General features: G+C 38.7%; 1 protein-coding gene across 3 annotated transcripts in view; it reads left to right on the top strand.

Annotated features, from left to right (window-relative positions):
• Positions 1–5,235, top strand: part of LOC134824002 (actin-binding LIM protein 3-like) — a 69,703-nt gene extending 64,468 nt beyond the window's left edge. For all 3 annotated transcript variants that reach the window (XM_063835631.1, XM_063835630.1, XM_063835632.1), the window contains exons 4-5: positions 3,080–3,257; positions 4,591–5,235. In XM_063835631.1, coding sequence (XP_063691701.1) covers positions 3,080–3,257; positions 4,591–5,153 — 741 coding nt within the window. In that variant the 3' untranslated portion in view covers positions 5,154–5,235. The remainder of the gene's footprint in view (positions 1–3,079; positions 3,258–4,590) is intronic.
• Positions 5,236–18,968: the final 13,733 nt, after the last annotated feature.

Here is an 18,968-nt window from a genome sequence, read left to right as displayed (position 1 = left end):
ACTCTTTTTATACTTCCTGCAGTGTGGGTACTCTTTTTATAATTCCTGCAGTGCGGGTACTCTTTTAAAACTTCCTGCAGTGTGGGCACTCTTTTTATACTTCCTGCAGTGTGGGTACTCTTTTATACTTCCTGAAGTGCGGGTACTCTTTTTATACTTCCTGCAGTGTGGGTACTCTTTTTATACTTCCTGCAGTGTAGGTACTCTTTTTATACTTCCTGCAGTGTGGGTACTCTTTTTATACTTCCTGCAGTGTGGGTACTCTTTTTATACTTCCTGCAGTGTGGGTACTCTTTTTATACTTCCTGCAGTGTGGTTACTCTTTTTATACTTCCTGCAGTGTGGGTACTCTTTTATACTTCCTGCAGTGTGGTTACTCTTTTTATACTTCCTGCAGTGTGGGTACTCTTTTTATACTTCCTGCAGTGTGGGTACTCTTTTTATACTTCCTGCAGTGTGGGTACTCTTTTTATACTTCCTGCAGTGTGGGTACTCTTTTTATACTTCCTGCAGTGTGGGTACTCTTTTATACTTCCTGCAGTGTGGGTACTCTTTTTATACTTCCTGCAGTGTGGGTACTCTTTTATACTTCCTGCAGTGTGGGTACTCTTTTTATACTTCCTGCAGTGTGGGTACTCTTTTTATACTTCCTGCAGTGTGGGTACTCTTTTTATACTTCCTGCAGTGTGGGTACTCTTTTTATACTTCCTGCAGTGTGGGTACTCTTTTTATACTTCCTGCAGTGTGGGTACTCTTTTATACTTCCTGCAGTGTGGGTACTCTTTTATACTTCCTGCAGTGTGTGTACTCTTTTTATACTTCCTGCAGTGTGGGTACTCTTTTATACTTCCTGCAGTGTGGGTACTCTTTTATACTTCCTGCAGTGTGGGTACTCTTTTTATACTTCCTGCAGTGTGGGTACTCTTTTATACTTCCTGCAGTGTGGGTACTCTTTTTATACTTCCTGCAGTGTGGGTACTCTTTTTATACTTCCTGCAGTGTGGGTACTCTTTTTATACTTCCTGCAGTGTGGGTACTCTTTTTATACTTCCTGCAGTGTGGGTACTCTTTTATACTTCCTGCAGTGTGGGTACTCTTTTATACTTCCTGCAGTGTGTGTACTCTTTTTATACTTCCTGCAGTGTGGGTACTCTTTTTATACTTCCTGCAGTGTGGGTACTCTTTTTATACTTCCTGCAGTGTGGGTACTCTTTTTATACTTCCTGCAGTGTGGGTACTCTTTTTATACTTCCTGCAGTGCGGGTACTCTTTTTATACTTCCTGCAGTGTGGGTACTCTTTTTATACTTCCTGCAGTGTGGGTACTCTTTTATACTTCCTGAAGTGTGGGTACTCTTTTTATACTTCCTGCAGTGTGGGTACTCTTTTTATACTTCCTGCAGTGTGGGTACTCTTTTTATACTTCCTGCAGTGTGGGTACTCTTTTTATACTTCCTGCAGTGTGGGTACTCTTTTTATACTTCCTGCAGTGTGGGTACTCTTTTTATACTTCCTGCAGTGTGGGTACTCTTTTATACTTCCTGCAGTGTGGGTACTCTTTTTATACTTCCTGCAGTGTGGGTACTTTTTTATACTTCCTGCAGTGTGGGTACTCTTTTTATACTTCCTGCAGTGTGGGTACTCTTTTTATAATTCCTGCAGTGCGGGTACTCTTTTAAAACTTCCTGCAGTGTGGGTACTCTTTTTATACTTCCTGCAGTGTGGGTACTCTTTTATACTTCCTGAAGTGTGGGTACTCTTTTTAACACTGATTTAACATATTATACCGGGAAGGGATTAGTGTCAATTAAACCGGGGTTTTACTGAAAAGGATGTTTTACTGTACTCAATGAAATGTATAACATACTCTTCATATTGCACTTTGTTCTCATTGTGAGCTAAATTCTTTTCCGTGATTTAACTCTGACTGATGCTATTTCCAGTGCTGTCATGTCTTGTCAAAGTGTACTACTACATTTAAGCAACTGTTATTATAGTGTTGCTTATTTGTTTTAGGTATTATAATTACCTTTAATCACTTATACTCAGTGTAGCCGTTTTAAGAAGTACTTTATTCAGAATCTGAGATTTTGGAAACCACTTCTGAGTGGCTCGAAATGTTAGTACACAATGATATGTCCCTTTACCAATACCAGATAGATTTTAAATCCGAGATTTTGGTTAAGCATTTGGACAACTTCTGATACACGTTTTTTGGCAATTTGGCTGTAAATTTCCGTGAACTGAGTTTGATTTGTCAAACAGATTTTAAGTCAGTCCAGGCATAACTACGGCTAAAAAACACATTTCCATGTTATCTCAATTTTGTCTCATGTTTCCAAAATGTTTCCTAAATCTCGGATTCATGAACTCACCTTATTCTCACCTACATACTTGTCCGTGATTTAACCTCTTACTGCTGCAATTTTAGAGAACACTAAAATAGTTTTGACTCTATAAGAGTGTAATGTTTGTAGTGAAGCAGCAGAAATTTGGTGCGGGGTTTATCTGGCTTCCTTATAATGTCAGTTTGCTATTTGTACTTTGAAATTGTAAAAAAGTACGATAAATAATGGGGCTCTGAAATGTATGAGATTATAAATCAAGAGGCTTGCATATAATGAACATATTGACACGGGTGCAGAGTTGAGTCTGTACGGAACTAGTAGTTTCAGATCCTTGTTTAACTTGCCGCACAGCAAGGTCATCCACTACTTTAGCCCGGCGAGGCACATAACTCCCTCTACAACTCCATGACAAATGTTTCATATATACTAGCCGAGTTCACAAGTTATATCCTTGTGTTTGAGAAGAGCTCGTTAGAACTGCTTCCTTTCCCTTATGACAGGAATGCTCTCATATAGGGTAACAATCGTCCTACATTCTACAAGTACAACAGACAATCGTTTACCAGCGATTACAAGCCTCAGTACTCAATAGGATGGAGAGAGTTAGAGTTAAAATAAGAGTATTGGGCAAGATATTCTGATCGACATACTAAACTAACACTTCTCTCAGGAACCTCTAGCTAAACTAACACTTCTCTCAGGAACCTCTAGCTAAACTAAAACTCCTCTCAGGAACCTCTAGCTTCCACCGGATTCTTTGCACGTGCAGAGAAGTACTACTGCTCTAAAGACTACCACGAGCTATTCGGGACTAAGTGTGTGGTCTGTTCCAGCTTCATCGAGGGGGAGGGGTTTACTGTTCAGAAGAGGAGTTATCATACTAGGTGCTTCAAGTGCTCTCAATGCGGAGGTTAGATTATTGATTAATTAATTAATTGTTGAACTTAAAGATCTGCTAATTCTCAGTGCAGAGGTTAGATTATTAATTAATTGTCACATTTAACAATCTGCTATTTCTCAGTCTAGTGCGGAGGTTAGATTATTAATTAATTGATTAATTGTTACATTTAACGATCTGCTATTTCTCAGTCTAGTGCGGAGGTTAGATTATTAATTAATTGTTACATTTAACGATCTGCTATTTCTCAGTCTATTGTGGAGGTTAGATTATTAATTAATTGTTAAACTTAACGATCTGCTATTTCTCAGTCTAGTGTGGAGGTTAGATTATTAATTAATTGTTACATTTAACGATCTGCTATTATCTGACAGAACTTGTTTTATGACAATCTTTCTCCGCTCTTATGAGTGGATTGATCATATAGTTTGATAGTTGGGGACCAAGGCGTGTTGCCGAAACGTCGACAACTATTTGTTTTGAAACACTGAGTGGAGACTCTCATTTCGTCCCCAACTATCAAACAAAAACTTGTTTTACATAATTTGTTCAGAAATGCCACAAAATTCAGTACTCCGGAGTAAAGTTACACCAGATGATATTGTGAAAACTGTAAATTAGCTTGTTATAAGTATAAGGGTGAATATATTGTGAAGATACCTTGCATGTCGGAGAGGAGTAGTTCATATTGCTGAAATTTCCTCCTTAGATAAAGTAATCATTCCATAGATGCGATTTTCCTGGACAGGGTGAAAATCTCGTAACCAATTACGTTTTGGCTGATTTAAGATTTTTCATACTGTATTATAAGTGACGAAAATATTTTCCCACGATAGTTAAGACATATTCCAGAGTTCACTAATTTTATATAAAACTGGTACATGGCACTCAATATGCCGATTCTGCTAGCTGAATGACCTCAATTCTTAAAAAACCTAGATCACGGTATGTAGCGTTCCGTATTAAGGTGTGCATAGCATCAGTATTTTAACTATGTATCTTTGGACAGCAACGTTTAAGTACCGTCATACACATTACGTCCTTGAAGAGCTTCCAAAAATTAGCTTAATTTATGACTTGCTTCGGAATGCGGTATAGTATCCGGTATAGTACATGAGTTGGAAAACTTAAATGGATGTTGGCTGTGGAGTCTGATAGTTTAGATTTAAGCGAGATATAAAAGTTGTGGTAGAGTCCAGACCCTATCTAAATGAGTGAAAGAAATACATTTTCAGATGGTTTATCGGCCGACAAACCTTGACAGTGGTTTACAATTATTTGCAAAAAACAAGTTTTTGTAAAACTGTACTGATATCTGATCTATAAATCTGACCTTGTTCCTCAGGTGGGTTCAACAGTGGTTCCCGGGTTTTATTCGACGAAGGACGCCCTATCTGTGAGAGCTGCCGAGCCAAATCTCAAGCCTCTACTCGTCTGAGCTCATGCAAGGGCTGCAACAAGGACATTACGGGGCGGAGTGTGGTTGCCATGGAGTCAGACTGGCATGTGGACTGCTTTGCTTGTTACTACTGTAAAGCTCCGTTAGCAGGGGAGTACATGGTGAAGGACGGTCACCCCTACTGCGAGTCGGATTACCTCAACTTGTTCGGACAAAAGTGTAAGATATGCGATGAGTTTATCGTGGGGAGGGTTCTCCAAGCGGGGGGTGTCAGTTACCACAACTCCTGTCTTAGGTGCCAAGTGTGCAGTAACTCCTTCGCTGAAGGGCAGGAGATCTTCACCCAGGATGGAATATTCTGGCACACGGAGTGTGAGCCTTATTTGGAGGGGTTCGGGGAGAGCGAGTATTTTGATGACGGAGCGGAGGAGGAGGTTGCAGGGTTGGTTACAGACGATGTAGCGGATGTGGAGGAGGGCATCTCTAATATCAGGGTCGAGGAGAATTAAAGGAGCTGTACAGACGATGTAGCGGATGTGGAGGAGGGCATCTCTAATATCAGGGTCGAGGAGAATTAAAGGAGCTGTACAGACGATGTAACGGATGTGGAGGAGGGCATCTCTAATATCAGGGTCGAGGAGAATTAAAGGAGCTGTACAGACGATGTAGCGGATGTGGAGGAGGGCATCTCTAATATCAGGGTCGAGGAGAATTAAAGGAGCTGTATGGACGATGTAGCGGATGTGGAGGAGGGCATCTCTAATATCAGGGTCGAGGAGAATTAAAGGAGGTTGTGAAGTGTCAATAGTGCAATGGATATTTGCTGTCCTTAGTTATTTACTATCAATATTTTGGAACAAAAAAGACAATCAGGTAATCGGGTCTAAGGTGCACCCAATATTTTGGAGGATTGGAATTTAAGAGGAAATTTAAATGGTAGCCTGACAGTACGGTCTTTCATGTGTTACAATTGACATCAAATGGTCAAATTGTAGAAGATTCAACCGCTGTTGTTGGGCAGCCGTTTTGAACTTGAAGCAGATTAAAATGGATTGTTGCAAATCATGTTTTTTTGTGGTTTCGTTTAACTTAAGTGAAAATATTTTGAAAGGCTAATCAATTTTCTCGTAAAATATTAAATGTCAACACAATTTTCTATTCTCTGATAGTTGTTTTTCGTAAAGATTATGTGCTATTCATTTTTACAATTTTTAGGGTTATTTAACATTAACTTTAATAAATTGGTATGGACTTAGATTTTCATTTTCGCTATAAAGAATTCATTTTCATCTGCAATTTTTCTTTGTACAAGTAAACGGTATGTTGTGATAAATGACAATTCATACACGTTTCCAATTCTTGATTCAAATAAATCATGCATTCGAAAAAATTAAACAGTTCAAACCAAAATTACACATACAAAGACAAAAATTGTCTCCGGACGAAAATTCAACATATTGCACCATGAATATTGAAAATGAATCATGATCATGGCTAATGAGTTTGTTGCCAAGTTGAAGTTTATTTTATCACTCGCACCCAGTAGCTGTCGAATGTAGAGTGATTTAGCACCTAGTAGAGTGATTTAGCACCCATTACTATTAAAGTGATTTAGCACCCAGTAGAGTGATTTAGCACCCAGTAGAGTGATTTAGCACCCAGTAGAGTGATTTAGCACCCAGTAGAGTGATTTAGCACCCAGTAGAGTGATTTAGCACCCAGTAGGGTGATTTAGCACCCAGTAGGGTGATTTAGCACCCAGTAGGGTGATTTAGCACCCAGTAGGGTGATTTAGCACCCAGTAGGGTGATTTAGCACCCAGTAGAGTGATTTAGCACCCAGTAGAGTGATTTAGCACCCAGTAGAGTGATTTAGCACCCAGTAGAGTGATTTAGCACCCAGTAGCTGTCTAGAATTAGCGGGTGGGATCAGTTGGGGGACCGTACTTGTGTTGACACGTGACATGACCTTGTTAGCTGTCTTTAGGTGATAACATGCCATGCATTGTTACTGATGAAGGCGCAACCCAGCTGTTTTGAAACGTGACTATGAATTGGTTCTGCCGAATTAATTGTTCAATTCAAATTTATTTTTTAGTTTAGGTAGTTGTAGTTGTACTTGTCATCCGGCCACACATTATACAACTTATATTTTGTTGTGATTTATTTATTAACCATTTATCATTGTTAGGCATGTAGACAAATTTCCAGTTATCGCAAGAGTTGTCTCACTTGTTCAGAACATATTTGTCTACATCCCTCATCATGGAAAAGTTTTTAAGCCCTCAGCGCTTGGACATCACCCTCACAGATAAAGGTGACGAAGTTGCAGATACCTACCTGCACTGGAAACAGACTCTAGACAATTTTATTACTATTCTTGGTGAAAAAGCTAACACCGAAGAGACACAATATATGGTGCTTTGCAATTATGTGAGCCCCTCAATATATACAACTATCAAGGGTGAAACAAAGTTTTCGGAGGCAGTTAAAATCTTGAATGGTTTGTTTGTTAAAACAAAGAATACTAACTTTGCTCGATTTTGTTTATCTACACGGAGTCAAACTGAAGCTGAATCAGTTGATCAATTCGTCTTGGCGTTGCGGACACTGGCGAAACAGTGTAATTTTACCGAAGTATCAGCTGCTGTTCATGGGGAAGAGAGCATTAGAACAGCTCTTATCAGTGGGCTAAGGGACAAGCAAATTCGGCAGCGCCTAATGGAGGACACTAAAAGTTTAGATGATACCATCACTCTGGCTTGTACTCTGGAGCAATCAATCTCAAACAATGAAAAGTATAACGGTTCTAATCTAAATGGTATTGTTAATGGAAACGATTCTGGACTGGATTCAAAGGATCATGCGGTTGTAGCTGCCACTCACGGCAATTCAGTTAGTCCTAATATAAAGTGTGGATATTGTGGTAAGGAGTACCATGTTCGAACAGCGTGTCCTGCTAATAATACTACTTGTAAAACTTGCGGTAAGCGAGGACATTGGGCACGAGTATGTCGATCAGCGACGGGTCTTGGGAAGACCGCACCTAATGATTACTTCTCTAAGAAGAACTCTGCAAACAACGCTTATACTCCAGTTAACAACGCCTACAACGTCCCGCCTGCTGATCAGCCCCAGCAATCATCCCCATTCTCTTATCTTTGTGCTATGTCTCCGTCGACACCTTCAACGCTGTCTCAGACAACCGTCAACGCAAAGGTAAATAATCATATCGCTTACATTTTGATTGACACTGGTAGCTCAGAGAGTTTTGTTGACTTGGGTTTTGCTAGGCGAAATGGCATAACGATAGGCCCGGGTACGAACAAAATAACTTTAGCTTCGGAATCAATGTCAACAAACACTCAGGGGTCCTGTGTAGTAGATATTGTGATTGAAGGCCACTCCTATTCAGAGTGTAAATTATCAGTTATGGACAAACTATGTTGCGACGCAATCGTGGGTTTGGATTTACTCCGAAGTCATATGAATCTTGTGGTTAATTTCGGAGGAAATAGAGATCCCTTGGTGATAGATGAAGCTGGTAGGAACTGTGCACAGCTTTCAATGTCGAACCTTGAGCCCATACCTCTATTCTCCACATTAATGGAAGGCACCAATCCAATCGCTTGTAGGTCCAGAAAGTACTCTGATGCAGAGAGAGCATTTATAGCAAAATCGGTTAAAGAGTTATTGGAACAGGGCACTATTAGGCCGAGTAATAGTCCTTGGAGAGCACAGGTCCTCGTTACAGGTTTAGATTCGGCAAGGCCCCGAATGGTGGTAGACTACTCTCGAACGATCAACAAATTCACACACTTAGATGCGTATCCTCTGCCAAACCTTGACACTATGGCCTCGCAGATAGCTAAGTACAGGATTTATAGCACATTTGATCTTAAGTCTGCCTACCATCAAATCCCGATTCTCGAAGGAGAAAAGCCACTCACAGCCTTTGAAGCAGCTGGGAAACTATTTGAATTTAATGGCATTCCCTTTGGAGTCACTAATGGTGGACCTGTTTTTCAACGTAATATGGACATACTTGTGGAGGAAAATAAGTTAGATAGTGTTTTTCCTTATCTGGACAATATAACTGTTGGGGGCTATGATCAGGAAGATCACGACAAAAACGTCAAGGGGTTATTATCGACTATTAAGAAGTTGGGACTAACGTTGAATCATGATAAGACTATAAGTTCAGTTGAAACTATCAACATTTTGGGCTATCAAATTTCTCACGGCACTATCCGTCCTGATCCTGAGCGCATGCAGCCATTGAGGGACTTGCCGGTACCACATGATGCTGACTCACTAAAAAGGGCCATGGTTTTTGCGAGTATGTGACTTTTGAGAAGTTTTATCAATGTTTTAAATGTATCCTTATCTGCGCATTGAAATGGCGCAAATTCGTATAAAAAGCACGATTTTTCAGCTAACGCGCCTTTGCGCGTTTCCATTTGTTAAATTTTTAAATTTTATTTGATTTTTTACGGGGGGTGTATGTTGTGATTTATTTATTAACCATTTATCATTGTTAGGCATGTAGACAAATTTCCAGTTATCGCAAGAGTTGTCTCACTTGTTCAGAACATATTTCAATACCATTGTTTTCATGAGTTTTATATAAAAATAATGTCAACGTAAATTTCCATGGCTGAAATGCAACTTTTGATTCTGATCTCATATACAATAATAAATTACATTTTTTTTTTTTTTAGCGCTGGATAGCGCTAGTTGTCGCCATCCAGCGCTAGTTGTCGCTATCCAGCGCTGGATAACGCTGGCCAGCGCAAAATATATATGTTCGATAATTGTCGCTATCCAGCGCTAGTTGTCGCCATCCAGCGCTAGTTGTCGCCATCCAGCGCTAGTTGTCGCTATCCAGCGCTAGTTGTCGCTATCCAGCGCTAGTTATCGAACTGTTTTCTGCGATGGCCAGTTGCGCTGGCCATCGCAAACTATCGCGTGCGACAGTGTCGCATAGCCAGCGACAACTAGCGCTGGATAGCGACAACTAGCGCTGGATGGCGACAACTAGCGCTGGATAGCGACAATTATCGAACATATATATTTTGCGCTGGCCAGCGTTATCCAGCGCTGGATAGCGACAACTAGCGCTGGATGGCGACAACTAGCGCTATCCAGCGCTAGTTGTCGCCATCCAGCGCTAGTTGTCGCGTTTTGACTATCGCAAAAGAACCGATAATTTATACACACGTTAAGCTTGACACTCTTGCATTATAATTATATTATTGTCTTTTCTATTTTTAATATTTGTGTTATATTGTTATTTTACTTTCACTAATATTCATAAAATAATTACCAAGGACCAAGAATAAAATGGACCAAGAATAAAATGTTTGATTTAATAATAATTATAAGCAATCCTTCGTATATTATTGCGCCTGGCATATTATTGCGCTGATGACTGTGAATTTTTATTTTTACGGTGTTGATATCTAATAAGCTCTAATAAGAGTTATCCGAAGCACTTTTTTCCTTTCCAGCTACTCAGTTAACAATTTCAACTGACTCATTACTATTTGGGTGTTAGGATGTGGAAATTAAGAATAGGGATTGTAGAGCTGGATTTGTTCGAGAGAATGACAGTGGACTTGCATCATAACAAAAAGAAATGGAAGGTTGAAGAAATGTTTCTTTTTCAGAGCTAGTTAACAATTTTATCAACTAGCCCGTTATTATTTGGTTGGTGTAATGAATGTAATCAAGGATGTGAATTGTACCATGCTGGAATCTGGATGTGTTCACTGTTCAAGAGATTGCTCATACACGGCGGGACTTTTCAAGTCAATCAATTCCATTATTTGTATTTATAGACCCGAATAAATCTGGTCGTCATAAAAAGGGTCAAATCAATGATAAGCAATTATAATTAATAATTAGTTTTAAACTAATTACAACACTACAAATCTATTACATTTATTAAGTATTATGTATCGTGATGGAAATATTCTAAGCGGTTAATATACTGTCCAAACCCAGGATGTATAACATGAAGACTTTGCTGTAACTTGCATATGAAAAGCATTAATACAATAAATGAAGTGATGTGCATTCGCACATTACATGTAGTATAATTACTGTAAGAACTCATTTCGTTTTGAAAATTTGTCAGAGGGAATTAAAGAAAACGGCACTTAAAAATAAATACAGACACGAAGGGAAACACACAAATTAAATTTTAAATCACCGTTCTATTTACGGCAGTATCCAAGTAGCCCGACAGGTGTTTCCGAACAGGGTTAGGGTTAGGGTTAGGGTTAGGGTTAGGGTTAGGGTTAGGGTTAGGGTTAGGGTTAGGGTTAGGGTTAGGGTTAACCTTAACCCTAACCATGACCATAACCATAACCATAACCCTAACCCTAACCCTAACCCTAACACACCTGTTCGGGAACACCTGTTGGGCTACTTGGATACTGCCCTTTTTGCATCATAAAAGCCCCAAATTGTAGAGTGGTGCGTATTAGTATTATTATTAGAACTTTAAAGTTTTAAAATGCCTCGAAGATCTATAATACACGACATAAACTACTAGTACTAACGCTTAATATTATTATTAACCAATCATACAACTGTAGTTATAATTTTTAGGGTTTTCCAAAACTAACTTTTGATGTTTTGATATTTTGATATTTTTACATTTTTTCACATAATTTTACATATTTTCATATATTTTCACATATTTTCGTTGATAAGAATTTACTTTCATTCGCAAATTTTTATCGTTTACAAATAAAAGAGAATGTAACGATACCGATAGATGAAGAATAATACATGTTAAATTCTGCTAGAAACACAAAAAAAAGATAAACAAAACTCACAACTTTTTAACTGAAACTGATAAGACTGGGCCCAGAGAAATCAGAAAGAAAAAAAAATCCCAAAAACGGGTCCATAAAATCAAATAGTAATTATTAAATATTTGAAATAATTGAAACATTTTCTGGCACTATCACAGTTAGAAATCAACTGTCTTGTCTTTCAAAAAAATGTGTGTGTAAACTACACATGAAGTAGTGTCCCCAAACGTGTAGGAAAGCTTAAAGGATCTGTAAAAATATTTCCTTGTGTTTGGAGGATTTCTGGATGAGTCCACTTGAACCTCTGAAACAGAAAAGTGGTCAATGAGTGAGGTTGAGATTGTTGACAGCATATTATACTAGAGTACTAGTTACACCAATTGTTTAAATAGTGATAGTTTTCTTAACCCATCATTAATTCAAGATTTAATTAAGTTACCAAATAAATCAAACTTAAGATTATCTAATTGTTTTTACTACCATAATGTGTTAAATTAAATTAGTAAGTTAACGCAGAAATGAAATATTAAAATTAACTCAACTAAATTCCTGGATTCAGCAATAGCAAAATCCAGAAAAGCTACAGGGTTCTAAGCATACATATTAATATCATGTGGAATGTGGATTTTTGTGAGCCAACATTTACCCACAGTTGCAAGCACAATTTTGTTTTGACTGCTATAGTCGGGTGTTTTCGCAATAAAGTCGGTTAAATAACTAAATGATTTAACTGAACATTATTGATCCGAATTCAGCAATAGTTAGCTTTAGAATTCTTAACAATATCTTTTGATATTAAGTCTGATGTGTGGAGTCGTGATTCACTAGCTCATATTGAGAAATTGTAAAGAAGTCAAACCCATCGCGTCAATAAAAGTCAGAACTAGTCAACAGTCATATTTAATTGCGTATTTCCTTAGCGAAGATAGCTTTATCGGCTACTGGTCATACAGTTATAAATTTATAACAGGAACAATTTCAAATTTTATCAGTCAGATAACCTGTTTAGTGCATTATTTATAATAGTGCACTATGCATAGTGCAGTACTAATAATACTATAATAGTGCACTATGCATAGTGCAGTACTAACAATACTATAATAGTGCACTATGCATAGTGCAGTACTAATAATACTATAATAGTCCACTATGCATAGTGCAGTACTAATAATACTATAATAGTGCACTATGCATAGTGCAGTACTAATAATACTATAATAGTGCACTATGCATAGTGCAGTACTAATAATACTATAATAGTCCACTATGCATAGTGCAGTACTAATAATACTATAATAGTGCACTATGCATAGTGCAGTACTAATAATACTATAATAGTGCACTATGCATAGTGCAGTACTAATAATACTATAATAGTGCACTATGCATAGTGCAGTACTAATAATACTATAATAGTGCACTATGCATAGTGCAGTACTAATAATACTATAATAGTGCACTATGCATAGTGCAGTACTAATAATACTATGATAGTGCACTATGCATAGTGCAGTACTAATAATACTATAATAGTGCACTATGCGTTTTATTATTACAATGTACATATTATGTATGATGTATAATTAGAATGTATGATTATAGACCAACAGCTTTCTAGAATATCCAAGGTCTAAGTAACGAATAATCGTATTAATATTTTGATAATTTACTAACGGAATTTTAATTAGGTGCTCATTGCATGCATAAAATTGGTATTCGAACGTTAACAGTATAAATGCAAAGCTGTTCCGGCTCGAAATTTTGATTTTGGGGGTTATTTCAGATCCCCCGATGATAATAATTTACATGTATTTAATCATTACGTTCATCAGAAATCCAATTTATTATTATTGCAAAACGTGGTTTAAATGTAAGTGATCTCTGCGTTTATCATTTAAAATACAATAACATTTTTTTTAAATACTTACAAACTATCAAGTTATCGTCTACAAGGTCGCCACCGTTAGTTTCATAGAATCGTTTGAAACGTTTCATGTTCCTTGCCTGCTTAGCTTTCATCATCTTACTCTTAGCCTTCTTTGAACCACGCTTGTTTGGCGGCACAGTGGCTACTACTAAAACTGAAAACCAATAATTGTTACTATGGTAACATGCCTTATATGGTAGTACATCAGACACCCTGATTTAAAATACAGTATACTTACAGTAAACATACAGTAAACTGCAAGTATACTGTAAGTTTTATGTAAGTATACTGTAAGTAAATAGTGTATACTGTAAGTAAATAGTGTATATTGTAATTCTGTAAGTATATGACGCCATTTGATCCTTGACGTTCCGAAAATTGGCACTAAGTTCCTTAGTTTTTAATTGATTTCATACACTTACAAGATTGTCCTTCAGTTTCCTCTATCAGACAGATACACAGCACTGACACCCTGTAATAGTATTTTATTAATAAACTCGATATATATGCTAATTAATAAACTCGATATACATGCTAATTAATAAACTCGATATACATGCTAATTAATAAACTCGATAAAAATGCTAATTAATAAACTCGATATATATGCTAATTAATAAACTCGATATACATGCTAATTAATAAACTCGATATACATGCTAATTAATAAACTCGATAAAAATGCTAATTAATAAACTCGATATATATGCTAATTAATAAACTCGATATACATGCTAATTAATAAACTCGATATACATGCTAATTAATAAACTCGATATACATGCTAATTAATAAACTCGATATACATGCTAATTAATAAACTCGATATACATGAGCTAATTAATAAACTCGATATACATGCTAATTAATAAACTCGATATACATGCTAATAAATAAACTCGATATACATGCTAATTAATAAACTCGATATACATGAGCTAAAAAATAAACTCGATATACATGCTAATTAATAAACTCGATATACATGCTAATTAATAAACTCGATATACATGCTAATTAATAAACTCGATATACATGCTAATTAATAAACTCGATATACATGCTAATTAATAAACTCGATATACATGCTAATTAATAAACTCGATATACATGCTAATTAATAAACTCGATATACATGCTAATTAATAAACTCGATATACATGCTAATTAATAAACTCGATATATATGCTAATTAATAAACTCGATATATATGCTAATTAATAAACTCGATATACATGCTAATTAATAAACTCGATATACATGCTAATAAATAAACTCGATATACATGCTAATTAATAAACTCGATATACATGAGCTAAAAAATAAACTCGATATACATGCTAATTAATAAACTCGATATACATGCTAATTAATAAACTCGATATACATGCTAATTAATAAACTCGATATACATGCTAATTAATAAACTCGATATACATGCTAATTAATAAACTCGATATACATGCTAATTAATAAACTCGATATACATGCTAATTAATAAACTCGATATACATGCTAATTAATAAACTCGATATACATGCTAATTAATAAACTCGATATACATGCTAATTAATAAGGGTCTCCTAGAGAAGGGCGTTAACTAGAAGCACGAACAATTAACATTGTTTACTTGGTAACGTGGTTAAACTAAACAGTAGTAAAATTGCAGTGTCAACGTTTAAAGTATAATTTCCGGTTCACCCGGTTAACGCCTGATTAACGCCCGGTTACGAGACTAATCTCTTGTGCAGACGTTTCTATGATTCTTACAAGTAAGCAAGGGTCCTAATTTCGGGACATTTTGGAGGAGCGATCACCTCATTACCTCTTTACCTCATTACCTCATTACCTCATTACCTCATTACCAAATTATCACACAAGCAATGATGTGAGGAGATGACAGGTTTCAACTTGTTTGGTGGGAGCAGGACTAATGAGGTCCTTGTTAGGTATCGTTAACATATTACGTTAAGTAGCCTATCAGTAGGGTGTTTGAGGGGACGGGGGTTTGAGGGGACGGGGGTTTGAGGGACGGGGGTTTGAGGGGACAGGGTTTTGAGGGGACGGGGTTTGAGGGGACGGGGTTTTGAGGGGACGGGGTTTGAGGGGACGGGGTTTTGGGGGGACGGGGTTTGAGGGGACGGGGTTTGAGGGGACGGGGTTTGAGGGGACGGGGTTTGAGGGGACGGGGTTTGAGGGGACGGGGTTTGAGGGGACGGGGTTTGAGGGGACGGGGTATGAGGGGACGGGGTTTTGAGGGGACGGGGTTTGAGGGGACGGGGTTTGAGGGGACGGGGTTTGAGGGGGCGGGGTTTTGAGGGGACGGGGTTAGAGGGGACGGGGTTTTGAGGGGACGGGGTTTTGAGGGGACGGGGTTTTGAGGGGACGGGGGTTTGAGGGGACGGGGTTTTGAGGGGACGGGGTTAGAGGGGACGGGGTTTTGAGGGGACGGGGTTTTGAGGGGACGGGGTTTTGAGGGGACGGGGTTTTGAGGGGACGGGGTTTTGAGGGGACGGGGGTTTGAGGGGACGGGGTTTTGAGGGGACGGGGTTAGAGGGGACGGGGTTTTGAGGGGACGGGGTTTTGAGGGGACGGGGTTTTGAGGGGACGGGGGTTTGAGGGGACGGGGTTTTGAGGGGACGAGGGTTTGAGGGGACGGGGTTTTGAGGGGACGGGGGTTTGAGGGGACGGGGGTTTGAGGGGACGGGGATTTTAAGGGGAAGCACCTTACTATGTTATTAGTGTAATTTCAACACAATAATTATTTGCACACGGAAGGGGAGGGAGTCTGAAATTACCACAATCTGGCTTACGTAACATGTAAACGATCTCTTATCCTATTTTATGACTTGAATGAAAACATTATCGAGTCGATAACGTGCTTGTTAGGGTTATTCGAGTGTACAGAGAATCTTGTTCAAGGTAAAGAGTTAGTAGTTGGAACCACGCTGGGGAAGGAGGATAGAATGAATCTGAATTGTAACTAGCCAATCTGTTTGTTGTGAATCTGAATTGTAACTAGCCAATCTGTTTGTTATGAATCTGAATTGTAACTAGCCAATCTGTTTGTTGTGAATCTGAATTGTAACTAGCCAATCTGTTTGTTATGAATCTGAATTGTAACTAGCAAATCTGTTTGTTATGAATCTGAATTGTAACTAGCCAATCTGTTTGTTATGAATCTGAATTGTAACTTATAGCCAATCTGTTTGTTATGAATCTGAATTGTAACTAGCCAATCTGTTTGTTATGAATCTGAATTGTAACTAGCCAATCTGTTTGTTATGAATCTGAATTGTAACTAGCCAATCTGTTTGTTATGAATCTGAATTGTAACTAGCCAATCTGTTTGTTATGAATCTGAATTGTAACTAGCCAATCTGTTTGTTATGAATCTGAATTGTAACTAGCCAATCTGTTTGTTATGAATCTGAATTGAAACTAGCCAATTTATGAGTTATGAATCTGAATTGTGACTGGCCGACCCATTATCTCATTGATGGAAGGGGTGTACACAAAGTTTTCCAAGGTTTTCATGTAGATACAAGTAATTTTATTGTTTGAAATGCTATTCTCAACATTGACCAGAATCCCTCTTCAATTACCTATAACTTAAACTAGCGTCAAAAAGAAAAAAAAGCAATCATAACTCAAAAACAGTACTTACACCAAAAGAGCAGAGATGAAAAGTTTAGACATTTTGTAGGAATATAAAAGTTGGTCGAGAACTGAACACAAACACCAACAATACCGCACTGACTTTTATAGTTTTACATATCACCACCCCATCCCATCACCCAAATTATAATTATAATTATTTTCCCACTGCGTTTGGAAATCGTCTCAGTTCCACCAATCACCAGGCTCCATTTCCCCGAGCCGGAGCCAATCACAGCCATGTTGTTGTCTGATCATGATTAAGACGGAAGTCGATTACCCTCCCCCTCCCTATGAAAATTGTCATAAAATAAACCCGCGGATTATCTTTTTATTCCATTGGCGAGAAAGTGCTTATCAAATTTAATGCCGAGTTAAATAGTTATTATATCTGTGACGGAGAGTAGGGAGTGAGAGGAAGACCAGCTCAGCTGTAACAAGGTAACCAGCAATGAGCTGGCGTGCTCTTAATTTAATTGCTAATTCACAGATTTAGAAAATCAGCCATCACTAAGATCATTAAGGGATTAGATGAGGTAAACGGTTTGAAATTTAGTAACTGTTTGGCTATTCTGATGAAATATTGAATGTAGCTGCTCGTGATGTTATAATTGCCGGTAGGATTTCAAACTCTCCTCCAATCTTCATGTAAATGGCGCTTCGTAAATCTAAACTTAGGGTGCCTGGAAATAATCTCGACGAGATGAAAATAATCCTGATATTTAGAGCCAGTATTGACGGGTTGAGAGTAAAGTTACAGAATGACGTTATTCTAGCTTTCTAGCAGGGTGAAGTTACGTTCCACCAGTTCGACCACTCCCTCAACCTTGGTAATGTAGCGCTATACGTCTCACGGCTCGGCTATATGTCTCACTGCTCGGCTATATGTCTCACTGCTCGGCTATATGTCTCACTGCTCGGCTATATGTCTCACTGCTCGGCTATATGTCTCACTACTCGGCTATACGTCTCACTGCTCGGCTATACGTCTCACTGCTCGGCTATATGTCTCACTGCTCGGCTATATGTCTCACTGCTCGGTTATACGTCTCACTGCTCGGCTATATGTCTCACTGCTCGGCTATATGTCTCACTGCTCGGCTATATGTCTCACTGCTCGGCTATATGTCTCACTGCTCGGCTATATGTCTCACTGCTCGGCTATATGTCTCACTGCTCGGCTATATGTCTCACTGCTCGGCTATATGTCTCACTGCTCGGCTATATGTCTCACTGCTCGGCTATATGTCTCACTGCTCGGCTATATGTCTCACTGCTCGGCTATATGTCTCACTGCTCGGCTATATGTCTCACTGCTCGGCTATATGTCTCACTGCTCGGCTATATGTCTCACTGCTCGGCTATATGTCTCACTGCTCGGCTATATGTCTCACTGCTCGGCTATATGTCTCACTGCTCGGCTATATGTCTCTCTGCTCGGCTATATGTCTCACTGCTCGGCTATATGTCTCACTGCTCGGCTATATGTCTCACTGCTCGGCTATCTGTCTCTCTGCTCGGCTATATGTCTCACTGCTCGGCTATATGTCTCTCTGCTCGGCTATATGTCTCACTGCTCGGCTATATGTCTCTCTGCTCGGCTATATGTCTCACTGCTCGGCTATATGTCTCACTGCTCGGCTATATGTCTCACTGCTCGGCTATATGTCTCTCTGCTCGGCTATATGTCTCACTGCTCGGCTATATGTCTCACTGCTCGGCTATATGTCTCACTGCTCGGCTATATGTCTCTCTGCTCGGCTATATGTCTCACTGCTCGGCTATATGTCTCACTGCTCGGCTATATGTCTCACTGCTCGGCTATATGTCTCACTGCTCGGCTATATGTCTCACTGCTCGGCTATATGTCTCTCTGCTCGGCTATATGTCTCACTGCTCGGCTATATGTCTCTCTGC

This window comes from Bolinopsis microptera, chromosome 12 (genome assembly GCF_026151205.1).
Source record: "Bolinopsis microptera isolate Bmic1 chromosome 12, MBARI_Bmic_1.0, whole genome shotgun sequence".
NCBI classification, from domain to species: domain Eukaryota; kingdom Metazoa; phylum Ctenophora; class Tentaculata; order Lobata; family Bolinopsidae; genus Bolinopsis; species Bolinopsis microptera.
This window is presented reverse-complemented; position numbering and strand designations above follow the sequence as displayed.